Genomic DNA, 24,169 nt, shown 5'->3' with positions numbered 1-24,169 from the left:
CGGTTTTCAAATTAGCTCTATTGTAAATTTCTCAATGCTAAAGTGTGTGCAATGTCGGTGAGAAGTTCTAAATGCAGGCTTCATTAGTAAAAAACCACTGTCCACTAAAAAAATAAAAAAAGAGTTTGAGAGAGGCAATTTTTTTTACGCGTGAAAAATTAACTTCACAAGAGTGATGCCAGATGCTCTACCATTTTACTACATAGTTACGAGTTTACTACTCAAGCCTAAAAAGAAGAGAGTAAAATTTTATTTTTACTTCATACTTCGTATAAACAGATGTATCACCAGTAACAAAAAGTAATTCAGTGTTTATATTTCAGTTGAAGCTTAGCATAGTATACTCCACGAAGAAGTTAATTGCCACAAACGAAGGCACCCACACGCATTTAGAGGCCAAATTCATCCCCTTCTAATTTTAAAACAGTTGTGTGGACTGCATTTGCTCATGTTTGACCAACCATCTCAAGATTTTGCCATCACTGTTAAGCTCAACCTTCATCATTATCATTAAAACAAAATAAAATTCAAGTGCAAACACATCTAAAAGTGAAACATTTCATCCATTGGGTCCAACCTTATACAGTTATACATGATGCCCACCACTCGGCTTCCACTAACTTGGGACCAAGAATAAGAGCTATACCAAGATATACATCAAAACTCTTACTTCCACTATTAAACAATGTCCACGTGCAACATCTCAAGCCCATCTACATCTACATTCTCATCATCACCCTCATGCTGCAAGCCAAATCACACTCATATCAGGCGCCTAAGTAAAGCAAAAAAGAAAAATTAAGAGTAAAATACTAAAGCTTAAATATGATGCTGACAAGGTATTACAAGAACTAGGGAACCACATACAATACTAAAATAAGCAAGTGGAGATAATCCAATGACCAGAAAAAAGGTAATGCTGAATGGAAAGAACAAACCAGTGAATAATTGTTTTGATGGATTGGTGGTGGTGGAGGAAGTGGTAATGGCACGCCAATGGTCTCATATGCAGGTTCCTTCTCACTGCCTGTATCAGCAGTTTTGACCACCTCAATTTTGTCCAATTCAATTTCAACTTCTTCCTCTAATACGTGTCCAGCCATGCTGGTTGATGGTACTACAAGTGCAGACTCCAAGCCCTTCGTCTGCATAGTTGATTATGCCAAGGATTACAATGCAAGGATAATAATGAGAGTGCATTAACATGCACAAACAAGAAGAGGATTAGCCCCACAAGTTGGGTGTGGAAAATATAAAGCTGTATACACTTTGGCCCATAGCAGAACCATATTGAATTTAGAATCCCCATTTTTTTTTTTTTTGGCTGGTGGAAAAAAGGTTAGGACTCATCCACTGCAGCTTCTATTGAAATCAGCATCTAGCAAAATGAACTAGGATTTTTAAAAAAATGTGCAAACAATTGAAAGTTGAAACAGCCCCTTTCATTTATAAAAGTCAACTTGTCAAAGACTGATAAAACTTGGCATTGGCACCTCTGCCATATACAAAGTTAAAAGTGTTAAATGAAACCCAGCTCAAAAGTAATTATTGGTGGTGGCTTCATGAAAGATAATTTATATACAATAACAGGTTCCCACAATATATGAAAATGACTCGCCTTATCTGCAGAGATTATGCTAGTAGGAACAGTCTTTCCTCGCTTATGCTTGCCTTCATTTGCTAGGGGCCTAGGACTGTCAATTCCATCATTCACTGCCTTCTTCATTAGCTCAATTTCATTGCGATTTGATTGGGCAGGTTGCACATTCCACCTAGAAAGTTTCTTGAATCTTATTGTTTTGTCCAGATGTCCCCCTTTTGTTGAATCAGCCAGTTCACAGAAAACACGTCAGCATCAATACAAAAAGAACAGACAAGTTACAAATATCAGTAATAATCAAGGAAAATTTCAGGCCAAGGAAAAAAAAATGGCATGGCCAAAAGCAAACTTGGAAGATATATGTGAAAATAACTCATACTAGCAGATGAAAAAAATAGAAGAACCACCTATTATAAACTTTTTCTCTAAAACCGAGTAACACCTATACAAACAAATGCAGGTGGGGCAATGTGATAACACAGCATGAGAACTCAGCCTCCATTTCATATGAGAAGCCTCAAGTTTTATAAAGCAGCTTCCTCCTGATATTTTAATAATCCATTTTCCTACTTCTGAGTAAAGTTTGCAATATGCACTAGTATGATAAGTTGAAAAAGAACTGTCAGCGTATTACAAATATTGGACATGAGATGTCAGACATGCTAAGCCTATGACCCAGCAAAGGTTTAACAAAAAGGCAAATATCAACAGGATTAATGAAATTCAGAACAACATGTTCATGATCTTTAAAGAAGCAAATGGTGCCACCGTGCCACAGGTACAGTGGTATACCAAGTTATAACTTGGAAATCATTCCATTCCAATTGGAAACAAAATCTTGGGGGTGTCATTGAACAAGGTCGCACCTCCATTTGAAGTAATATTGAAAACCTATAATAGCAATGAATACACAACATGTAATGAACATGTATCGCATTTCCAACCTGTTTCCGAAAAAGTGTCATCCCTATAATACTCAAAAGAATAAAGAAAAAAAAATTGTCATATTTTGAAGAAGTGTGCATTTTCTATCTTCATCATCGCATACAATTGTTCATAAACATTTTTAAAGCACACAAGTGATGGGAATTTCCTATAACTTATAGGATGCTTGTATCATTTATTGGCTTCTAGACAACACTTGTTGAATCCCCTTTGACCATTTTTGACAATCACCAACATGAAAAATTTGACAATACCCAACATTTTTCACTTCAGGAAAGTGCTGAACAATATAGATACAAGGGCAATCTAATAAATTTGCAAAAGTAAGTAAACATGGTGAGTTCACATGAAAACATAATCAGGGGATAAAAAAATTATTATCTGTAGATTCCAAATACTCCACAAACTGTATTCATGAAAAAGTATTAACTGTATCACCTTGTTTTGGTTCTTCAGAAGGATATAGATTAACACATAGCCTTTTCTTGCCGGGAGAAGCATCATTCTGCAGCTCATTATGTGGACTGGTTACAGGAGAAACAATATTTTCTCCATCACTTAAAATATTAATGGAATCCTCTTCATTGGCACCATTTCTAGATATATCTGAACCAAGCTGATCTCCCAACTTCTGAAGTCGGACTTGTGATCTACACATTTCCAAAATAATGAAATGATAGAATTTCAGATTAGGGCATCAAACAAAATTAGAACTCTTAATTGCAAAATTTGAGGCAGAAAAACCAGAAAATAATGTAAAATTATACTTACCTCTTTAGTTCATCTTGTATCCGTGAATAACGACTACGTGCCTTCACAAACTTCTTGATTTTTGAGGTGATCCTGAAAATTTTGGGTAGCCCCCAAAAAAACACAGTAAGAAAGGGATCATGAATTCACAAGGAACTCCATCACTACATCTATGCGTACCTTTTATGTTCCTCTTTCTCTTTGAGCAACTGAGCCTCAAGCTCCTGAATTCTAGAAGTAAGACTATCCGCTTCTTGGGTGCTCTCTTCCAGGTCGACCTTTTAACAACACCGAATCAGATGTCAAAAATTAAAAATTAAAAAAAAAAGCAAAGAAAAAAAAAACAGGGAGGGGGGCGGGGGGGGAGTGGGGGCAATCATAATGTTTGTTTAAAGGCTACTGATATAACAGATCAACTATATCCTTAATCACATATATAATCATAGCCTTTCCTCACAGCCAACTGCAATATGGTCCAGTAAAAATCATCATAAATTGTAATAGGTTATAATAATTATATTTGTGAAAACAGTAGCTTCCAGAATCTAAATTATAATAAATGTAATGACTCCAATAATACGAGGTTATGAAAATCCAAACCAATGACTACAAAACTCCATAAACTCAAATTTGCAAGTTATCTAAAATAACATTTTTACTAAATATGCATTCGAAGGAAATAGACCAAATCTTTAGACATAAAAGGAAAACACTCCATCTTCAGACCTGTGTATTTAATCTGTAATATAAAAAAATAGGGTAAGCTCAACAGCCCAGTTATTAAGTCTCCTACAATATGCAAACACTTAAGGAATGAGGACATAATTACCAATACCCACAGATGTTTTAAAGACAATATTTTAGCTACAAGAATACACCTAGAATTTCCAAAACAAAATTAAGTAAAACTCAGGAGAAATAAGGCTACACATCTATGAAGACAGGTTATCGCTATGAAGTATGGGGAGGAAGACTGACTTTCATGCATGCTTTTCGTCCCTAGCACTCAACTACACAAAAACCCATGCACAAAGAATTAATACTATTATAAATAGAATCTATTACAATGCAAACTAATTAAAATAGATCACTAGTAATTAGTATAATAAAAAATCATGTGATTGAAACTGGGACACCACTTCCTTATATCATAAGAATAAAAAATCTTGGGAACATGGGCATAATTTCATCATACTCATAAAAAATAAAAAAATAAAAAAAAAAACACACACACACTCATATATGACCTGTGCATTCATTTCTCATGATTTTTGCTTCAACCAAACAATACAAATTTTTTTTTTTTTTTATCAGTAATGCATTGGCATATCTTCAATCAAATGTGTATGGCCGTACACAAATTATTTCAGCCACCAGAAACTACAAAATATAACAATCGAAGTCCAGCAGAAGACATGGATACGAAATATAACCATTGTGTTCTACCATAAGATATATTTATTTCCACAAATGCAAAAAAAAAAATATGTTGCCAAATACTCCTTGCAGTTAACCTTGCAGGTTAAATTTATAAACAGAAATGAAATAACAAATATCCCATATGTGGTGTAAATACAAGCATTCATATGTATGTGTCTGTTCTGCGTGTGTGCATGTGTGTTGTTGACTAATAAGCAACTGCAACAAGAGATGAGACTGACCCCTAATTGAAATTTGCGGCGATCAAGAATGTTCACATCTGACTGCACTTTCTTTAACTGCACATGGTTCCCACAAATCAAAACAGAAATTTGTTGCAGAGAGAAAGATTCTGAACAAATTCATATTGAAATTAATAGACCAAAATTTTTTTAAAAAGAAAATAAATTATATTATATGGCTCAAAAATTGGCACAGCCTTATTTCACAAGAAGCATACAAAGGAAGAGCCAAAAAGAATTAAAATACAACGAAATTTACTTCAAACCTGTTCCTCAAGAACATCCTTGGAATCAGTGGACATAATTTTTCCTTCTTTAACTCGATCTTCAGTTCCCTCCAACATTCTCATGCTTCCAGAGAAATCACCTTGGCCATCAAAGCCTTGCTTTTTCCTACGTTTTCTATCATTCTAAAATCAATATGCAAATATTTTGAACTCAAACATATGTGCATTAATATGAAGATGAAAGATGGGTAGCAAAATGAAAACTCAGTAGTATATTATGAATAATCAGTGTGAATTATTCACTCCAACAGATACCCACATTATCTGTTTTGTTATTAGTTAAATAATAAAGGCCATAACCATATAGAATTGGCAGAATCCCCAATTCTCTCTTCCGCATCCATCCAATTTGATGCAAGAAGATTAATACTTGCTATACTTGGGTGTCTCTTTCTTTGATATCAGTAAATCTTTTTTACTTATCAAAAAATAAGACTAATACTTTCATTTTCTAGAGAGAGAGAGAGAGAGAGAGGGAATTTAAATTTCAATCTAAACTCAACTCTAAAAGTCTGAAATTCACTATCAATCGATCTATACAATGCATGTACATGGATATTTATAGCCTAAGAATTTGTTATTAGTGATTACATCATCCATAACTAACTCACATTTATCACATGCTAGATTTAATAAAGCACATGACTTCTACTTCTAACAACTTCCTAAAATCTAGCATTTGCATGTCCCACTAACTAATTTTCCCTCCAATTTTGAAATACTACAACAAGCTTGGCACACATGGATTTAGCTACAATAATCACATAGAAAATGTGAAAAATCAGCCCCTAGGCTTGGCTGGACTTATGCCATGTCACATCACCATGCCACATCATCATCATCCACGTAATACATTAGATTCCGGCATCACTATTATTGTACATAATCTCGTCATGTACATAATAGCACACAAAACCTTTAAATGATTCTTGAATGTATTTTAAACCAAAGTTGTGAATACGGTACTGGAGGCCATTTCGATTTGGACATGAATACGAAATATTTCAGTACCAATATGCTGTTTCAAGATTACTAAGGGGGAAAATTTATGAGATCACAAATCCCATCCTCATCAAATTGTGCAGATAAACAAGCCACATGTTTTTTCCACAAAATGTTACTGTGTGTTTTCTAAGATCACAAAAGTGATGAAAGAGAGGTGTCCCTCATAGCATGGATTGTTCTTTCTTTTTCCAAAACAATAAGATTATCAACACGTAAAGCTTCATCCATATGACATATACATGTAAGAGCCATTTACCCCATTGCCAATCAATAATTTTATATTGCATTTATTTTTTTTACAAGTGATCAACTTTATTAAAATAAAATATAGCCTATCACATGGGAGGCATACGAGATGGGGGGAAAAGATTATAACCTAAGATTACAAGGGTCTAAGAACTCCAAGAATGAAATCAAAGACAAGATACTAGCAGACAACAACTACTCAAACAGAAACCTTAAAACACCACCCCCAATAATCTCATTTTTTTTGTAATTGCATTTATAATCTAAAAAAGTTACCTATTATTCACAAAAGCAAAAGTAGTTAGAACTAAAATTAACCCAATATGGCATGGAAACAAAAGTAATTACATTTTATAATCTTAAAAATCACATATTATTCACAAATGCAAAAGTATTTAGGAGTAAAATTAACCTAGTAAGGCTATAATAAAGACTTCATCTAAAATGAATTAATGCTAACCAACCAAATATATATATATATAGAGAGAGAGAGAGAGAGAGAGAGAGAGAGAGAGAGAGATATGTAGTGTAAAGAAAACATGCAAACATACCTCTTCCTCTCAAGGGATCTGGAAGAGCTAAACTCTGCAAATTCAAGTTCCACCAGAGTAAATTCAATCAGTTGGAAGTAAAAGATGAAAATGAAACTCTATTGACAACTTAATGGGAAATTCATAGCCAAAGGGGATAGGAAGAAGGGAATAGGGATATATAACAAAGACTGAAGAGCTCAACCATTTATATAATGATATACCAAAAGCCACCGACATGTGGACCAAACACAAGTAAAGAAAAGGAAGAAATATAGAAAATGAGGAAAGTGAGGAGATTGAAGGACATTATATCTGACCACGAAGCATTTGTCGGCCTCTTGCATCTCTCACAGGTGAATACCTCCGTGATGGAGAAAGCCTTCTAGCAAGCTTATCCCTCAAGTCACTACCTTGATAGTCCCGCCTGCCTGCAATAAGAAATAGAAGAATTTCAAGTACAGCAGACCAAGTCAATATCAATTAATCTTTCCAGGGGAAAAAAAAGAAGTAGAAGACACTTTCATTAATGAGGCTAAGCTTACCATTACATGGAACAATATGAGATATATAATAATGAACATTCTTAGTGCCTTCGTGCCAGTTTCAAAAGGTCACAAAACTACCCCCTCATATAATGAATAGATGTAACAAAACCCATGTTTGAGCTTATAACATTGAGATAACCTTCATATATCATAATAGCATTGGAATAAAGGAGAGTTGAAATGCCCATCTTCTTGTTGAGAAATAAGATATATAATGCAAGCAGATAATGACGCTAAGGTTACCATTACAAGGACTAACATGAGAAACACTAATGAACACTATTAGTGCCTCCTTGCAGTCCCAAAAGGCCCATAGAAACCCATGTGGAGCAATAAGATAAAACCCAACAAGAAGATACATCATTGGGATAACCTTGAACATCAAGTAGCATTCAATAAAGATGACCTGATATCCCTGTCTTCTTGTTCAGAATTAAGATACATAACATGATCCGCATAGTAGATATTTCTTCAAATTGCCATATGACGATATAGTAATAATCCATCCACAAGCAATAGAGGGTTTAGTTTCTGATACTATCTCCAAAAAAATGGCATTCCTGATCAACTCATGAAATCCCATCGTGATGTGATTCAAGCAGAGGTAACAAATGAACTCAGTAAAGTAAGCTTCTCAAATAAGTAACTGCAGAACTTGTTGTAACAATCTTTTGAACATTAACCAAATCCTCTTTTGTAGATAACGTGGAGGAAAATATATCATGATCCTTCAAGAAATACTTTGGTGGTCCATAGATTATCACAACCATGATAAAGCTCGCCATGTAAATACAATAATCAGCATTAGGATAAACCAACCAACCAGCACAATCCATTCTGAAGAAAAAAAAGCAACTAACCTTGTCAGATGCTATAAATTTTCTATCTTCAATGAAACACCCCAAACTGCTGTTAGTACAACATGTCTCTCAATCAGACATTTTGATGATACTTCCAATCAATAATTTAATAATGCTCTTCTCACATACTGCCATATTAGATGTAAGCAAGCCCTCTTGTCTGGCTTATGCAGATTCCATTGATAAATAGAAATGTCAACATACAAGTATATGGTTTTGGAATAAAAAGCCAAACTTTATACATCTCTATACCTACATCTGTACACATACACAGATTATGAATGTAAGCATATAATACATACATAGATTTAATGCATGTGATTACTTTTTATACACTGGTTTAAAGTACTGTACACATTTTTCACTCTGTTTCTATTTTCCTTCCACAACAAGCCAACAGGATACAAATATCCCTTGACACACAGCACCACAAAAATGACATGCATACTTAATCAAATGTTTACATACATACATAAAGAACTGTATAATATCAATAGCAAAGGGATTGCATTACTCAGCTGAGCATTAGTCCAATATTTAATGGTATTCATTACACAGTATGTATTTCCTATGTAATAACACATTATAGCATTAGCCAACCGATACGCCCATTTTCTTTCTTGTTATTTTTTGATATGTGTACTATATATATATATATATATATATATATATATATGTTACAACCTAAGAAGCACGGACGCTTCATTTGGAGGTGCCATACCCACATCATACTGGCTGTGTCATGTTATAATTTTTCAAAAATTGCTCATATCTTACCTGCTAAGCAACTACTATACATAAACAAACACCAATTTGTAAAATTCAAGCTAGTCAAAATCCTCTACATATGTGACTCACATATTAAAAAATATGACCCCAAAAAAAATCTAATTAAAAATATATGAAAAATAACAGTTTACCCACCTTTGGTGGGAGATATGTTTGATTTGCCAACCTGTTTTTTTGGGAAAGTAACATTTAACCCACTTGAGGCTCACTTCAATTAACTCCCCACTTATACTTTGTGCTTAAACATCACTATGCAATCCACAATTATAATCTCTGCAAGTGGGTAAAGGTACCATTTTTTTTTCTTTCTTTCTTAGCAGGTGACAACTCAAGCTAAAGCCACAGCTATAAATTTTGAAGCTTTATTGACATTAATACCAATTCAAAACAAATAAAATGAAAAAAATTCATTGAAAAGTTAACGAAGAAGCAAAAGAATATAGTACCACTATAGGAGGCAGAGAAACCTCGGAGCTCCGAGTCACCATGCGCAAAAGAGCAACTTTGGCGCGAACACCTGCCCTTCTGATACAAAACGCACAGCTTCGTCTTGAATAGCTTCCTCTCAACCATGGCGCTATATAAATAATTATTTGTATATATAATTCCGAAATCTCAAAACGTTGAAGCGAGAATGAAAACGCCGATTGTGTGAGAATGTGAAATGATATCAAGTTCTGCAAATGTTAAACCGAAAACGAACCGTCTAGGGTTAGGTATGCGAAAGATGATGAAGATGAAGATGAAGATAAAGATGAAGAGGACGTACCTTCGAGTCTTCGATTATTTGAACTTCGGTGAGTGAGCGAGTGAGGGAATGATCATTTGGCGATGAGAGAAGATAAAAAGTAAAAAAGGGTGCGGTTTTCTTTTCTTTTCTTTTTTTGACTTTTTTTTTTAAATTAAATTATTTGTGTGAATGTTGGGGGCCTGGGGCTTTCTTTTCTTCTTCTTTTTTGGGATGGTTTAAAAGGTGTTCTTTCAAGGTTTACATTCTCGGCCCAACCCAACATTCATTTCTAATCCTACATTCCTACCCAAGAGATATATGTGTTTTTATTTCTTTAATTTATTTGAATCCTATATGTATTTATTTTCTTCCAATAGTTGTAAATTTTATTTCCTATTAAAATAGGGTCGCCCAGTGGAACCCTCAACCTAATGAACTCGCTCAACCTAAACTGACATGTTGGGATTCGAGTGGTTTCAACGGCAAATGACAATTGGCAAAGGTTCCCAATGTTTCAAAACTTGCCTTGAGTTGAGTGTCAATTAACCCACTTCGGAATCTGACAAAACCAACTCATCCAAGCTCCTATGTTTTCCAACAATTTCTCCACCCATATATGGTGGAGATATTGAGATTCCCAACCAAACCCAACTGGTTTTGCTCTTCATAGACACCATTAGCAAGTTTTAAACAAATTTGACCGCTACTGAGGTGCAATTTTTTTACACATGCCATATGCCCTAATCCTATTCTATCTTATTTATCCACTCACCAAAAAATAAAAATCCAAATATCACCCATAAATCATATTGTGCCTTCATAAATATTTCTCATCCTATTACCAAATTGGCCCATAAATATTTCTTATCCCATCACCAAATTAGTCCACAAATATTTCCTATCCTATTACCAAATTGGGTTGCAAATAAACCATTACCATAAAAATCACATATCTTATCCTATTTTAGCATTGCTTGTGGTAAAGCCTAAAACCGGCCTAGCATATTCCATTCCTATTAAAGCCTTAGAAAACTTATGCTTAGCAATATTTCAAAAGACCATGGCAAAACTATTTTATCAATGGAATTCAAATCCCATAATCAAAACTCTTGGCTCAAACCTATGGCAAAATTATTTTATCAATGAATTTCAAATCTCATAATCAAAACCCATGGTTCAAGTCCATGGCAAATTATTTATCAAAAGTCCATTACTACATGGCACTGTCAAAAGCCCAAGCTAATTACTTGGCACCATCAAAAGCCTAATGCTATATAGCACCATCAAAAGTCTAAACTAACTACATGGCACTATTTTATCAAAAACCTAAGGTTATTAATACTTGGCAAATAATATATTATAAGTATTTCACTTAAAGCTCAATGATGAAAAATTCTTGACAAATAAAATTTCTTAAGTTCTTAAACCCATAGCTACAATTTATTCTACACCATATCACTTCATTGCTTTGCTTGAATTTAATGTGTGTGCATGTGATAAACTCTAATTTCATTTATTAATCATTACATTTGGATTGAAAAAATAACTTATAATGAATGTGTGTGAATGGTGATATCCTACATTCAAGCATTTGAAAAAATTGTGAAATTAACATATATTTTCATATTTTGGATATAAATTTAAGATCAAAACTAGTGTCATACATAAACATGTGATAAACAACCAAGAACATGTGAATAATGCATATGAACAACATTCAAGCATATCAAGAACATTCAAACACATTCAAGAAATTTAAATAATCAACTAGCATATTTTAATCTTAAATTAACATTATAGCAAAATGAAAAACAAGTTAAGGAAAGGGATAGTCCTTGCATCAAGGTCCACACTATGAAGGAGGAGGCTTTTGGTGGAGGTCTTAAGGGTGGAATAGATAAGAAGAATTAGGAGAATGAGAGTAAGGCTCACTTAGAGGGTGTTTGGATTAGGTTGTTTCCAGTTATATAACTCAAAACTCAAAATCTGTTGGACCCACTGACTGAAATAACGTTTGGTTGAGTTTTCAGTTTTGTTTCCATAACTCATATCTCAAAATTTTGAATTATGAGAATGAAAACTGAGAACTCATTAGAAGCTATTTTCAAAATTTGAGAAATGAGTTTTGTTGCAGTTTTCGTAAATAAGTGCAACTGTCCCCCCTTCAGTGTATTGTTACATCATCTCAGCACCGTTGGAAGCTTTCTCTGTTCCAAATGCTCCAACTTCATTTTTGGCCTCTGTTTTCCTCTATTCTCTTTACTACTACAACTTCTCCATTTACTCCTCTCACCCACCTCTTCCAACATACCATTATTTCTTCCTTTTGCCTTTTCTTTTACTGCTCATACATCTCACTAGTTCCATATTTTCACAAGCAACTCTTAACCTAGCACAAACTGAGAGAAAGAAGAAACCATCCCAGCTAGAAACAAGCACCCCCCAAGACAACCACCCAATACCGGTGTCAACAGCGGTTTGTTCATCTGATCCTTGTACTGCCCAAGTAAACATATTTTCTCTCTCTCTCCCTCTTTAAACCCACTATGCTCTGTTTTATTTGATATAAATTTTGTGGAAAAATTTCATCAACTTGAACGATTGTCTCTCTCCTATGTACTTTGTCAAACATCTATGGGTTTTGTGAAATATTTCTACTTCGGCAATTGTTGATGTGGAAAACCTGAAATTATATATTTCATACATGTTATGGTATATTGTAAAAACTCAAATATGCTTGATGTGGGTCTTGTGCGGATAGTTTGAACTAGCATCCAGTGTTATGGGTTGTTTATTGTAAATAATTTTGGAAGCAAAAAATTTTTTTGGTCTTTCAAAAGGCTAGAAGGACCCACATTTCCACATTATTACAACCTATGTTCTATAAATTAACTTGTTTATGTACTGGGATATTTGTATTAGATGGCTCATGAATCACAGGATGTGGATGACAAAATGTGGCCTCCCTACATTGAGCAAATTTTTATTGAGATTATGTTGGATGAACAACTCAAAGGGAATATGGAAAATGGTGTGTTTAAGATGCATGTTTGGGAACCTATTACCAAGCAGCTCAATACCCAAACTGGGAAGAATTTCCTCACTAAGAAGGTGATTCAAAAGCATAATAGGCTAAGGCAAAAACAACGAAAGTGGGGATAGTTTTTGAATCATACGGGCTTAGGGTGGGACAAGATAACACAAACCATGACTAGTTCTAAAGAGGTGTGGGCAAATGTGGTTGTAGTACATTGTTTATCCCATTTGCGTTTGCATATCTATATGTACATCCCAATTCTGTTTCATATGGTCTGTTGTTTGATGGCAATTTTACTTCTTTTCAAGGAGATCCAAAAGCATTGTTACTATAGAAGAAGGGCTGCCCCCACTTTGAAAAACTGAAGTAACTATTTGCCTCTAATACTGCAACTGAGGCCCTTCAAATCTCTTCTAACACCCCCAACCCCAAATAGTGATGAAGAGCTTGCCAACGATGTTCATCATACCCAAGTTGGTCATGATGACTGCTACAGCCCAAACCTTGAGGGAATACCTAGGGATGAGATCCCTTTTCCTGACCAAACCCAACATGCTGATGAACGTCCACTTCAAGATTCCGGTGGCAAGGGAAAGAAGGTTGCCAAGAAAGCGAATAGGGTGAGTGAGATGACTGTGGCTTTACAAGAGTATACTGCAAAAGAGAGGTATTCCCAAAGAAAGGGGCGGGCAGCTGGTAGCTTTGAACATTTTGGCCAATTAGCTGCAATAGGTGATCCATGCTCACTAGAAAAGGCTATTGAAGTTCTAAATCAAAATGAAGACCTTGATAATGATGCCTAGTTCATTGTTTTCGTGGCTTTACACCTCAAAGAGAACAAGGTGGTGTTCATAGGGATGCTAAAGTATAGGAGGAAGAATTGGATGGACATAGTTGCAAAGTAGAATCGCAACTGATCTTTTGTGTTATTATTTCATTTATGTAATGTGGGTTTTGTTATATGGTGGTTTCATGGAGGTGGTTGTACTTATTAAAACAAGTTTAAGACGTGTTGTTAGTTGGACCATTTTTTGGTTTTTTTTTGGATGTTATCCCAGATGGTTAAAAACTTATTATGTTTATGTTACTTTGTAATATTTGTTGTAGACTTGGCTTGGTTTGTGGTCATGTTTATTAAAGTCTATTTATATCGTGTTATGTTATATCAAATATTTGAATATTCATAATTGTTGTTTTATACGCTTTGTACATTTTCTAAAATTTTTTCTATCATGCCTAGCAAATCTGCTTTGTCTATTTCATACGACTATATATTTTTATCCTCATCTGTACTAATCTCTTTCATTGCAGCATATAGGTCATAATGTTCAGCCCCAATGATGCTAACTCATTTTGGATTTATGACTTTGACAATGCCTACTTCAACAATGATGATGAGATGCATTATGGAGACAATGACTTTGATGAGAAGTACTCAGACCTAGATGAGGAGCAGTTCAATGGAAGCTATGATTTTGATGACCAATTCTTCAACTACGAAGCTAAGATGCATGGGTTTTGCAACGATCTTGGGCACGGCTGCCTCAACCCTGACCATGACACCCTCTGCTATGGGTATAATACAAATTACGATTAGTCAAATACATATTCAGATTGTGATAGTGAGGAGGAGTTTGACTATGTAAATGGTTTGGTAGGGGAGATGCTATCTTATGTACAACGACACTACGACAAACATCCCATGTGTACAAGCACTTTGACTGGTAGTGGTTACATGGATGAGGTCAGAGATGGAACCTCACAACAGTGCTTTGAGTTGTTCTGCATGTCTTTGCAGTTATTCTATCATTGGGTTAATGAGTTGAGACAGCATGAGTATCTAAAGGAAGGAAAGGGTCGCGTTGATGTGCAAGAATCAGTCGCCATGTTCCTGTACATTATCAGACATAACACCCGTATACGGGGCGTTGTAGATAGGTTCCAGCATTCGACAGAGACGATGAGTCGTAAGTTTCAAAAGGTTTTACGGACTGTCCACTCTTATGATCGGCACTTAATTAAGCCTAATCTGAATGTCGTAGGACAGTGGCGACTCCAGGAAATTTTTTCAGGGTGTTCCTCAATAAGCATAAATTACACAATCTAATAAAAAGAAAATTTTATATATTGACAACAATAACAATAAAAAAATACACAAATACATAGAATGTACAATTGCCTTCTACGAGTTTTCATATTTTGAAATCGTTGCATAATAATCTCATTATCAATGCTACAAGCTACATCTTTTTCAATATACACAACCAAGCAATCATTCATCCATTGATCTCTTATTCGATTGCGCAGTTCATTCTTTACATATTTCACTGCTGAAAAACTTCTTTTTATTGTTGCAGTAACAACTAGAAGGGTCAAAGCTAGCTTCACTAGCAAATAGACTAATGGATAAGTCTCGTGTTTTCTTGTACTCACTAACTTTTCAGCAAGTTCACTAACTCCTTGAAGCTCTAAAAAGAAGTCATTGCTGCGCATATCAAAAGTATAATTCTGCAGTTGAGAGTCAAGTGCCAAAATATCTGTCCCAAGAAAATCAGAGGGATAGAACTTAGCTAGACGTATCAACTTTTCCTTATCGAAAGCCACAAATGAATTACTTGGATTCAAGCAAGCCATACAAAGTAGCAAATCAGTATTCGCCTCAGAAAAGCGGTTGTTAAGCTCTTGAACTTGCATATCTATGACTGTGTAGAATAGCTCAACACGATAATGATGTAAATTTGTATTTTGTTGGGTGTTGCGTCGCGGCCTCCCACTAACTACAAATATCGCTTCCATGTCCAAGATAGGAATATTATGTGAGGTACAAAATAAAGATACTTCAACCAATAAAGATGCCCATCCATCATCTCTCATCACTTGCAACCGTTGCTTAGACACTTTAACAAGATCCATAGCATTTACTATATCTTGATTTTTTTTTTTTTTTTTGTAATGCTATTGACAACTCATTTGTGATCCCTAAAATATTTTTCATCAAGTGTAGAGCAAAGACAAATTCAAAAGAAAGAATTGACCTCATAATAGATCGAGCTTCAACTTTTTGGTCGGAGAGGCCATCTTCTTCAATAATCTCTAGTACATCAACAACAGCAGAGAACATCAAAATTAAGCTGAGAATAGTCTCATAATATGATCCCCAACGTATATCACCAGGACGTTTAAGATTTGTCTCTTGATTCAAACCTTGCCCACTTCTACATACACCATTCTCTAAATCTTCTTTAATTTTGGCAAATTGTGTATCTCGAAGAGCATCTCGTCTCTTACAAGAGCCTCCAACAACAGTTACTAAATTACTAACCACATAAAAAAATTCAGCAATGTTAATGTGAGAAATACCTTGAGGCTGACTGGCCGAGCACCGGAGCAGCTGAGACGGTGAGATCGATCTGCGATCTGCGACGACGGGCAAGCGACGACGACGAGCGAGCGAGCGACGATGACTAGATGAGGATGACGAGTGACGGAGGTCACAGAGCGAGCTGCGCCTGCGAGCAGAGGCGGCGCCACCGTGGGTTTAGTTTGCTCTGGGTTTGGGGTTTGGTTTGCTCTGTATTTGGTTTCTTTTTTGCTATGTATTTGGTTTTTTTTTTTTTTTTTTTTTTTTTTTGATAAACACCTCTGTATTGCAGTGTTGGGTAATGGGGTTTGGTTTGCTTTTGCTTTGTATAGAGTATAGACTGTCTTGATCTCTGCCAACGACGTGACCGTGGTTTGATTTCTGATTTGCTCTGTATTTTTTTTTTTTTTTTTGGGTGAGAATCCATGGGTTTGCTACCTCCGTATTATGTTGGGCTTTCCGGGTTTGCCGTGGGTGGGCTTGTTACCAAATTTTTTTTTTTCAGACAAATTTTTTTTGGGTTTTTTTTTTTTTGGCTTGAAAGTAGAACAGATAATTTTATTATTATTATTTAATTTGAGGGTATTCCTAATTTTGTGATTGAGGGTGTTCCTAATTTTGGATTGAGGGTGTTCCTAACATGGATTAAATATAATTTTTTTCAGGTCAGGGTGTTCCCAGGAACACCCTGACCTGTATGTGGCGCCGCCACTGTCGTAGGACTCCCACGACATCTCTAAGTGAACAAGTATCATGCATGGTTTAAGATATCACCCAATTCTACTTATTTTGTAAGGTTCTATAATTTTTCTTTGTTGTCATAGTGGTTCAGTTCATAATTTTTTGTCTTACATGCACTAGATGTAGTAGTAATATAGTAAAAGTACTCACTAGGCCAATTAGCACTATGACTATTCTCCAAGAGAAAACAAGAATGGGAAAATAGATTGTATAAATGTTTGAGTTTTGTGCTTTGGAGTAATGTGATACTGTTTATAATTAATTTCTATTATGTTGTAGAGATGCATTGGAGCAATTGATGGAACTCATGTCAGTGGTCGGCCTCCAATTGGCAGAACCAATGCTTATAAGAGTAAAAAAAAAGCATTATCACCACTAATGTGATGTGTGTATGTGATCATGACATGCAGTTTACGTATGTCCATTCGGGTTGGGAAGGTAGTGTGAATGACTCAAGGGTATTGGAGGAAGCCATTAACAACCCAAAGCATGGATTTCCATGGTCACCAAAAGGTATACATGTTTTAAATTTAAATACTAAGTAAAACACATTTGGATGTTTGTGGATGTAATAAATGATAGTCTAATATTTCATTTAACATGTAGGTTCATACTACTTGGTTGATTCGGGTTACCCCATTGGTACATCATTCCTTCCACCGCACAAATCCACCCGTTACCATGCTTAAGAGTTCAGATTGAGCAATAGGCAACCGACAACGAAGGAGGAGTTATATAACTATAAGCACTCCTCACTGTGCATAGTCATTGAGCGAAGCTTTGGCATCTTGAAGGCCTGTTTTCTCATATTGAACTCGATGCTGAACTTGAAGCCTTTGCGCTAGTGGTATATCATTTTTGCGTGTTGTATTATGCACAATTTCATCTACATCAACAACTGGTCTGACAAGCTGTTTCATACATGGGAAACTGCCGATCTTGGTGGAGGTGCTAGCCGAAACAGTGATGGTGGATCTGCAAGAGCATCAAGCAATACAACGACCTGAAGGCATGTTAAGGAGATGTCTGACCAGACCAAGCGAGCTATGAATCAGTTTAGAGATGACATCACTGACTGCATGTGAGATGATTATGTGCGTTCGACATTGAATTAGGAAATATGTTATGGGCAGCTATTTTGCATGGTGGAGTATTTGGTCGGGCTGTTAGGACTATGTAGTCACCTGGCAGTATATGTTCTTGCCACCTTTTATATATATAGATTGTATTACGATAGATGAGAACTCATTAGGCAGGTCGTATTATTATATATTCATTGTCAAATCCTTGTTGACAATGTCTTTTGGAACTTATGAACTAATCTTGTAGTTTGACAATGGAACTTATGAATCTACTGGTATTTTTGTATATTTGGCTGCAAATCTTAATACTCTAATTATAATGTCCCATTATCCAATTTTTTTTTTTTTTTTTTGTGAGGTTGTAGGCAGTTTTAGGCTTCTATTTTGGGGCTTGAACTCTGCTATATAAGAGTATCTTGGTGCCGGCATGTATAGGAGATTTTGGAAGTTGGTATATTCTCTATTTGATTAGGACAAACTGCCTGCATGTATAACTTGGGTTTTGTGGTTCCATAATGTCCATTTAATGACCATTTGATAGCTAGTATATCTTTATTAAACGAGCTCAAATTAACAAGGAGAAAGATATTCATGAAAGAGTCATTATATTAAATTAAAATGTCAAGTGTTACAATAGACTATTGGAGTCATGTGTCCAAACTCAAAGGGTTACATATTGCCCATTATATACACCAACTGTCATGGCAAACACAATTGAATCCTTCCAACATCCCCAAACCTAATACTAAATAAGTAGAATACAAGAAACAACACCTATGAGAGAACTAGAACTTGTTTATATGTGTTTATCTTCTCTTTAGCAATCCTTTGTGCAACCTTAGATTTTTTAGTCTTTCGCTTCGCAACTCCTTTCCTTTCTCGTGCTTCTTCAAGCGATGCACGTGCTTCCTTCTCACTCTTGGTAGCAAGCATTACCTCATTCTCCAGCCTCCTGAACTTTGCTATCATGAAAGGTGTTGTTTTCGTGCCACACTTGCAAGTGTTGCTTTTTAACTATCTAAAAAATTTACAATGTCGGTCATTGTCTTGCAACGTATATGACAATATCAATACAGGCTAAATAAAGGAATTTATGACATAGAATAAACAGTGTAACTAAACGCAAATGTAAACTCACCAGCGTCCATTCTCTACAACCATAAAACCTCCTACCAAAGTTATGGAGCCATAATGTCTTAACCACACAGCAATCCATGTCGCATAGATGACCATTACAGCTAGAGTAATAGTTACTTCCTTCCGACATTTGTTCAAACACCCCCCCCCCCGCCTTTGCACATAGCACAAAATAAATGGTATTTGAATTTCCCATTGCCGTATGCTTGCAAGGAATATTGTAAAAGTAAACCAATTTGCCCCTTATTATAGCTCAAAATTTTCATATGGTGAAAGTGAAAGATGGAAGAAAATAGATTATGCAAGAATATAGGAATGCAAATTCCTTTCAAATTTCAAAAGAACCAATATCACAACAGCAAGCATCTCAGCCAAACTAACTCCATTCATGCAAAATGCTATGAAAATTATTCATTAGATTACTTCATGTCAATAGAAAGCACTACTTTACCAGATAACAATTATAGTAAAAACAAACAAAACCACAGAGGCAAAATCACCCAAGAACAATCTAAAGTGTAAGTTAGAAGAAACCAAATACCCACATTCCTGACCTCAAAGCATACTCATCGAAAGCTAAACAAACTCAACCTTGCACAAACGAAATTAAAACACAGCTTTCAGTAGTCATGAAGTCATAAATTTGGAAAAAAGAGATATGGGGAAAATAATAAAGCAAGTAGACCAGAATGTTTCGGAACCCATTCATGAATTTCGGTGTTCCTTTCGGGGCAGAGAAAGAAGATAAAATCAAGAATAACAGAGCAAAAGCAACAGAGCACTACAACTAAGAATGAAATAAAAACATATCGATAATCTTGGATTTTTGCTGGAGATGGTCTTCGACTTTTGCTAGAGAAGAAAAGAAGTTTCAAATTTTGCTGAAGATGGGTCTTCGATGTGTTGCCGGAGATGGGTCTTCTCTGTTTGCTGGAGATGGGTATTTGGGGAGATGGGTATTTGATGGAATGTGCTGGAGATTGAATTTGGAGTGTGCGGGAGATAAGGAAACAAATAAAATAATTTTTATATTGGGCGAGAGGAGACAACAGTAACTGTTTTGATCATTAGGTAGGCTGTGGGCTCCACTAAAAAAAGGATAAAGTGAACTTATGAGAAGAGGGACACAGTTTTGAGTTATGAACCAAACAAGAAGTAAAGAGTTTTGGGTTCTTGGCGAGATAGAGTTTTGAGATATGAGTGATGAGTTTGAGTAATGAGTTTTGAGTTATAAATTTTGAGTTTTAAGTTAGCCCCTTTCCAAACATGCTCTTAATATCTTAAGTCTCAAGAAGACCAAGATATGACAAGACTAACTCTACTTCACTAAGACTCAAGAAAGACAGAAGAGAGGATGTTTTTGTGTTTCTAGAATGGAGGAGAGGGGGGGGGGGGGTTATATAGTAATTGTGGAGAAATATAAATGGAAGGAAATTCAATGAGGGTTGACAAAGGATGAGAGAAAATCAAGAACCTAAACCCAATTTCAGAGTTTAGGGAAGGCTAGTGCATTAATTTTGAAGGTTGGTGGGAATAGTGAGAAGGCAAAATGACTAAAATTTCGATTTTTCCCATAGCTCTTGTAATAGCTCTTAGAGCCAACTTCAAAAAATCATATCTTACTCTCTTTTTTTGTCAAAATTTTCTTGTGCTCAATTGAAGCCCTAGATATCTAGTTTCTAGCAAATTAACCTCACTTGCAAAATAGTGATCAGAGATCATTTGTTGGAAAATAATTTCAGCACTATTAACATTAATAGGCCCCAAATTAACTTCTAATTAACATTAATAAGCCCTAATTACTTCCATTTCAGAATTAATCAGCCCCAATTCATGACCTAATTGTTTCAATTAAAAAGATAATTACACAAATTATTCATTAAATAATTACTGTTTGACCATCTAATTAATCAAGTATGCTCAACCTTACCATAAGTTGTAATCCTAACTAATCAAATTATGATACGTTAATAATTTAAATTTATTATAATTATAAGTTTATAACCAATTAGAATTAATTGTTCATAATCACATATAGTCAGACATAATTTGTGAGAGTGCATTTTGGCCATTAAACCTTAATTTGACGATAACTTTGAATTTGATGGTCTGATTAAGGCTTGTGACCAATCATTTTGATTGTTATGACATCAAGATCACTTTGATGATATGACAATAATGATCTAACGATGTGAAATTACTTGTTTGTCTTCTGTGTGAGGTTAAAGGCAAATTGCAAAATTAGGTGTTAACAAGGGAAAATACATGGTTTTTATGATATGAATACATTTATTAATTTTTCAGACATCTAATTGTTAGGCATTTCTCTTGTTTACTGCTGGACTATTATTTAAGAACTTATTGTGGTAGACCATCTTTTTTGCTAGCTTATCTTTGCAAGAGGTATTTTTGGGGCCTTATTATCATATTTGTTGGATTTAATTTGAACCTTGAGCAAAAATGAGCTTTTCACATTTCACCGATAGCCTTTGGATCTTATTCTAATTTCTAAGTGGAGTCTCAATCTTGGTTTCACAAATATTATATTGGCAACGAAAAAATGCCCCTCAACAACTGTCACCTTTGGGGAATTGCATGGTCTAGCCACCATTCCTAATCAATCGACGACAAGTTTCGTTTTCCTCTTCCAATGTGACTGAGTCAAGTATAGTTTGAGAATAAACTTGACTCGATCCAAGTTGTGGACACCCCTAAGATAAAATATAAGTAAACATTTATTGAATAGATAAGTTCGGGATCTACTTGAGAATTACATAAGACACAAATTGTAGATTTGGATTAAAGCCACAAGCAAATGGGGTCCAAGTTTAAACCCTTGATCCTAAAACTTTACAAATAAAAGCACTATTATGGAGACAAGCCATATACAGTGCCTAATAGTAAGAGTAGAATGTGATAACTTTATCTTAATTAGTTATATGGCTTACTATTACGGGCAAGTAATAGTGTTTTTCAATGGATTTCTCTTAGGGGCAAGAAGCTCCCTTGCTCTTAATTATGAGTTGCTTATATGGCTTAAAAATAAAAACACTATTATGGAGACAAGCCATATATATAAAGTTATCACATTTCACTCCTATTAGTAACCAAAAATCTCTCCAAAGATGAACTAATTGACCATTCTTTATTGTCCATTTAAGGACTCTATTAAAAATAACACTTTCCACTTTACAAGCAACTCATAATTGAGAGCAAGGAAGCTTCTTGCCCCTAGGAGAAACCCAAGAGTTAGTAAGATATTTCTAAATTAACAATTGGCTCCAGGGGGCATTAGAATTAGTGGATAGTCTCTAATATAACTTGGCAAGTACAATAGTGTTTTTTTTTTTGTTTTCATATTGAATGCATCAAGATCCCTTATATCCTTAGGCATTGTGACTTTCTTCTAGTTAACCAAACATAGTTTTTTTTTTTTTTTCTCTTGAGTAGAATTGCAAAGAAAAAACCATGTTGAGTTTATCTAAAGTTAGGCAAATGTTTGAAAGGAGAGAAATAAACTATATGAAATACTCAAGAATGGGTGTAAAGGGGACTTGATGAGGACCAATTTACTAGGGCATAAGAGCAGGGACGAAGCCAAAACTTAGATTTAAGGGGGCGGCTTTGTTGCTAGTTGTGTGAGGTGACTTCGGCCTCCGACTCTGCTACTGCTTAGCTGTTGAGGTTTTTTTTTTTTTTTTTTTTTTTTTTTTTTTTTTTTTTTTTTTTTGTCTTTGATATGTGCTCTGTTGGGTAAGAAGAAAAAAATATTTTGTTTGCGAATGTGATAAGTAGTTATTGGTAAGTTAAAGAAACAATGTAAGTAGTGGACCCAAATGTGAACCGATAATAATTTGCTACCTTAACAGTTTATAAAAATATTGTAGAAAAATTTGTGATTATAACAATACTCTTAAAAGAATCAATAATATTGTTATGGGGGCAAAAGTGTAAATTTATAAAAACAAAATTGTTAAAATTAGTACCCATATATATAATAATATTTTTTTAAAAACAATTTTTTTTGGTGGGGAGGGGGGGATGGCCCCTAAGTCCAACAATGGCTCCGTCCATGCATAGGAGCTTTGATTTATATTATGAAAATTTCGTCTGAACTCTCTCAACAACAACATTTAAAACATTTATTATTTCTTTCCTTACAAACAATAAGAAAGAAGACCAAATAATAACCCATTTATCAAGTGATTGGAAAATCATTTATTTATATATTTAATACATTGAATAGAGTTTGGGAATAGAATAGTGATCAATATCCTTGCTTATCAAAATTGGTGTTAACAATTTATATCCACCTATTTGATTATACCATGGCTTAAACGGGAAGCTCTTTAAATAGTAGTGTAGATATAGACTAATTCTTTTCAAATATATATATAGACCAGTGAGCACCACTAGCTTTATTTTACATCGTTTAACCTTTTTTTTTTTTTTTTTTTGCTTGTATTTGGTGGGAAAGCTCTACATTTTAATTTTTTGGTTTGCAATAAGAATTGTCTTAAATTTCTTCAAAGCTACGCATTTCTTATGGCATAATTAAGATGCACTTTTGTATATTTATTGTTAATTTGTCACAAATATTTTATTTTAGTTTTGAAACTTGTGGGGGCCGGTTAATCAATAATTATTAAAACTATGTTAACTGGGCCTGTAGCCCATCCGAGGACGTAAAACTGTCCAAGGAGGCCCATATCAGGTTATAAGGGTAACCAAATGAAAAGAAGAGTAAATATCACGTGAGGTGAGTTCAATATTTGTCCGAGGACAAAATCCTTCTCGGCAATATGTGTCCGAGGACGACCTGAACGCCATATTGTTACAAACATACTTCAGAGTTACATT

The 24,169-nt window shown here is 34.9% G+C and overlaps 1 protein-coding gene across 4 annotated transcripts; it reads right to left on the bottom strand.

The window, feature by feature from the left end:
* Positions 1-451: 451 nt before the first annotated feature.
* Positions 452-10,113, bottom strand: LOC115955810 (zinc finger CCCH domain-containing protein 13). Of its 4 annotated transcripts, none has more exons than XM_031074165.1 (12): positions 9,991-10,113; positions 9,668-9,898; positions 7,345-7,455; positions 7,046-7,079; positions 5,223-5,358; positions 4,957-5,013; positions 3,476-3,573; positions 3,317-3,388; positions 2,984-3,195; positions 1,619-1,815; positions 939-1,145; positions 452-775 (listed from the first exon to the last, which is right to left on the bottom strand). In XM_031074165.1, the coding sequence occupies exons 2-12, from the start codon at positions 9,792-9,794 to the stop codon at positions 740-742; spliced, it is 1,287 nt and encodes a 428-aa protein (XP_030930025.1). In that variant the 5' UTR covers positions 9,795-9,898; positions 9,991-10,113; the 3' UTR covers positions 452-739. The 4 variants fall into 4 exon arrangements, with proteins under 4 accessions (XP_030930025.1, XP_030930022.1, XP_030930024.1 ...); XM_031074162.1 differs by having other exon boundaries at positions 452-744; positions 9,991-10,111; XM_031074164.1 differs by having other exon boundaries at positions 452-744; positions 5,223-5,349; positions 9,991-10,110.
* Positions 10,114-24,169: the final 14,056 nt, after the last annotated feature.

This window comes from Quercus lobata, chromosome 8 (assembly GCF_001633185.2).
Source record: "Quercus lobata isolate SW786 chromosome 8, ValleyOak3.0 Primary Assembly, whole genome shotgun sequence".
In the NCBI taxonomy this organism is placed as follows: Eukaryota; Viridiplantae; Streptophyta; class Magnoliopsida; order Fagales; family Fagaceae; genus Quercus; species Quercus lobata.
This window is presented reverse-complemented; position numbering and strand designations above follow the sequence as displayed.

What these genes read in the sequence shown, in the direction of transcription:
- LOC115955810 (XM_031074162.1), bottom strand. Translation starts at nt 9,794, where the DNA reads ATGGTTGAGAGGAAGCTATTCAAGACGAAGCTGTGCGTTTTGTATCAG. An exon ending in AGGCCGACAAATGCTTCGTG is followed by an intron (nt 7,080 to 7,344) that starts GTCAGATATAAT and finishes TTGAATTTGCAG; the next exon opens with AGTTTAGCTCTTCCAGATCC. An exon ending in GCATAATCTCTGCAGATAAG is followed by an intron (nt 1,146 to 1,618) that starts GCGAGTCATTTT and finishes TCAACTATGCAG; the next exon opens with ACGAAGGGCTTGGAGTCTGC.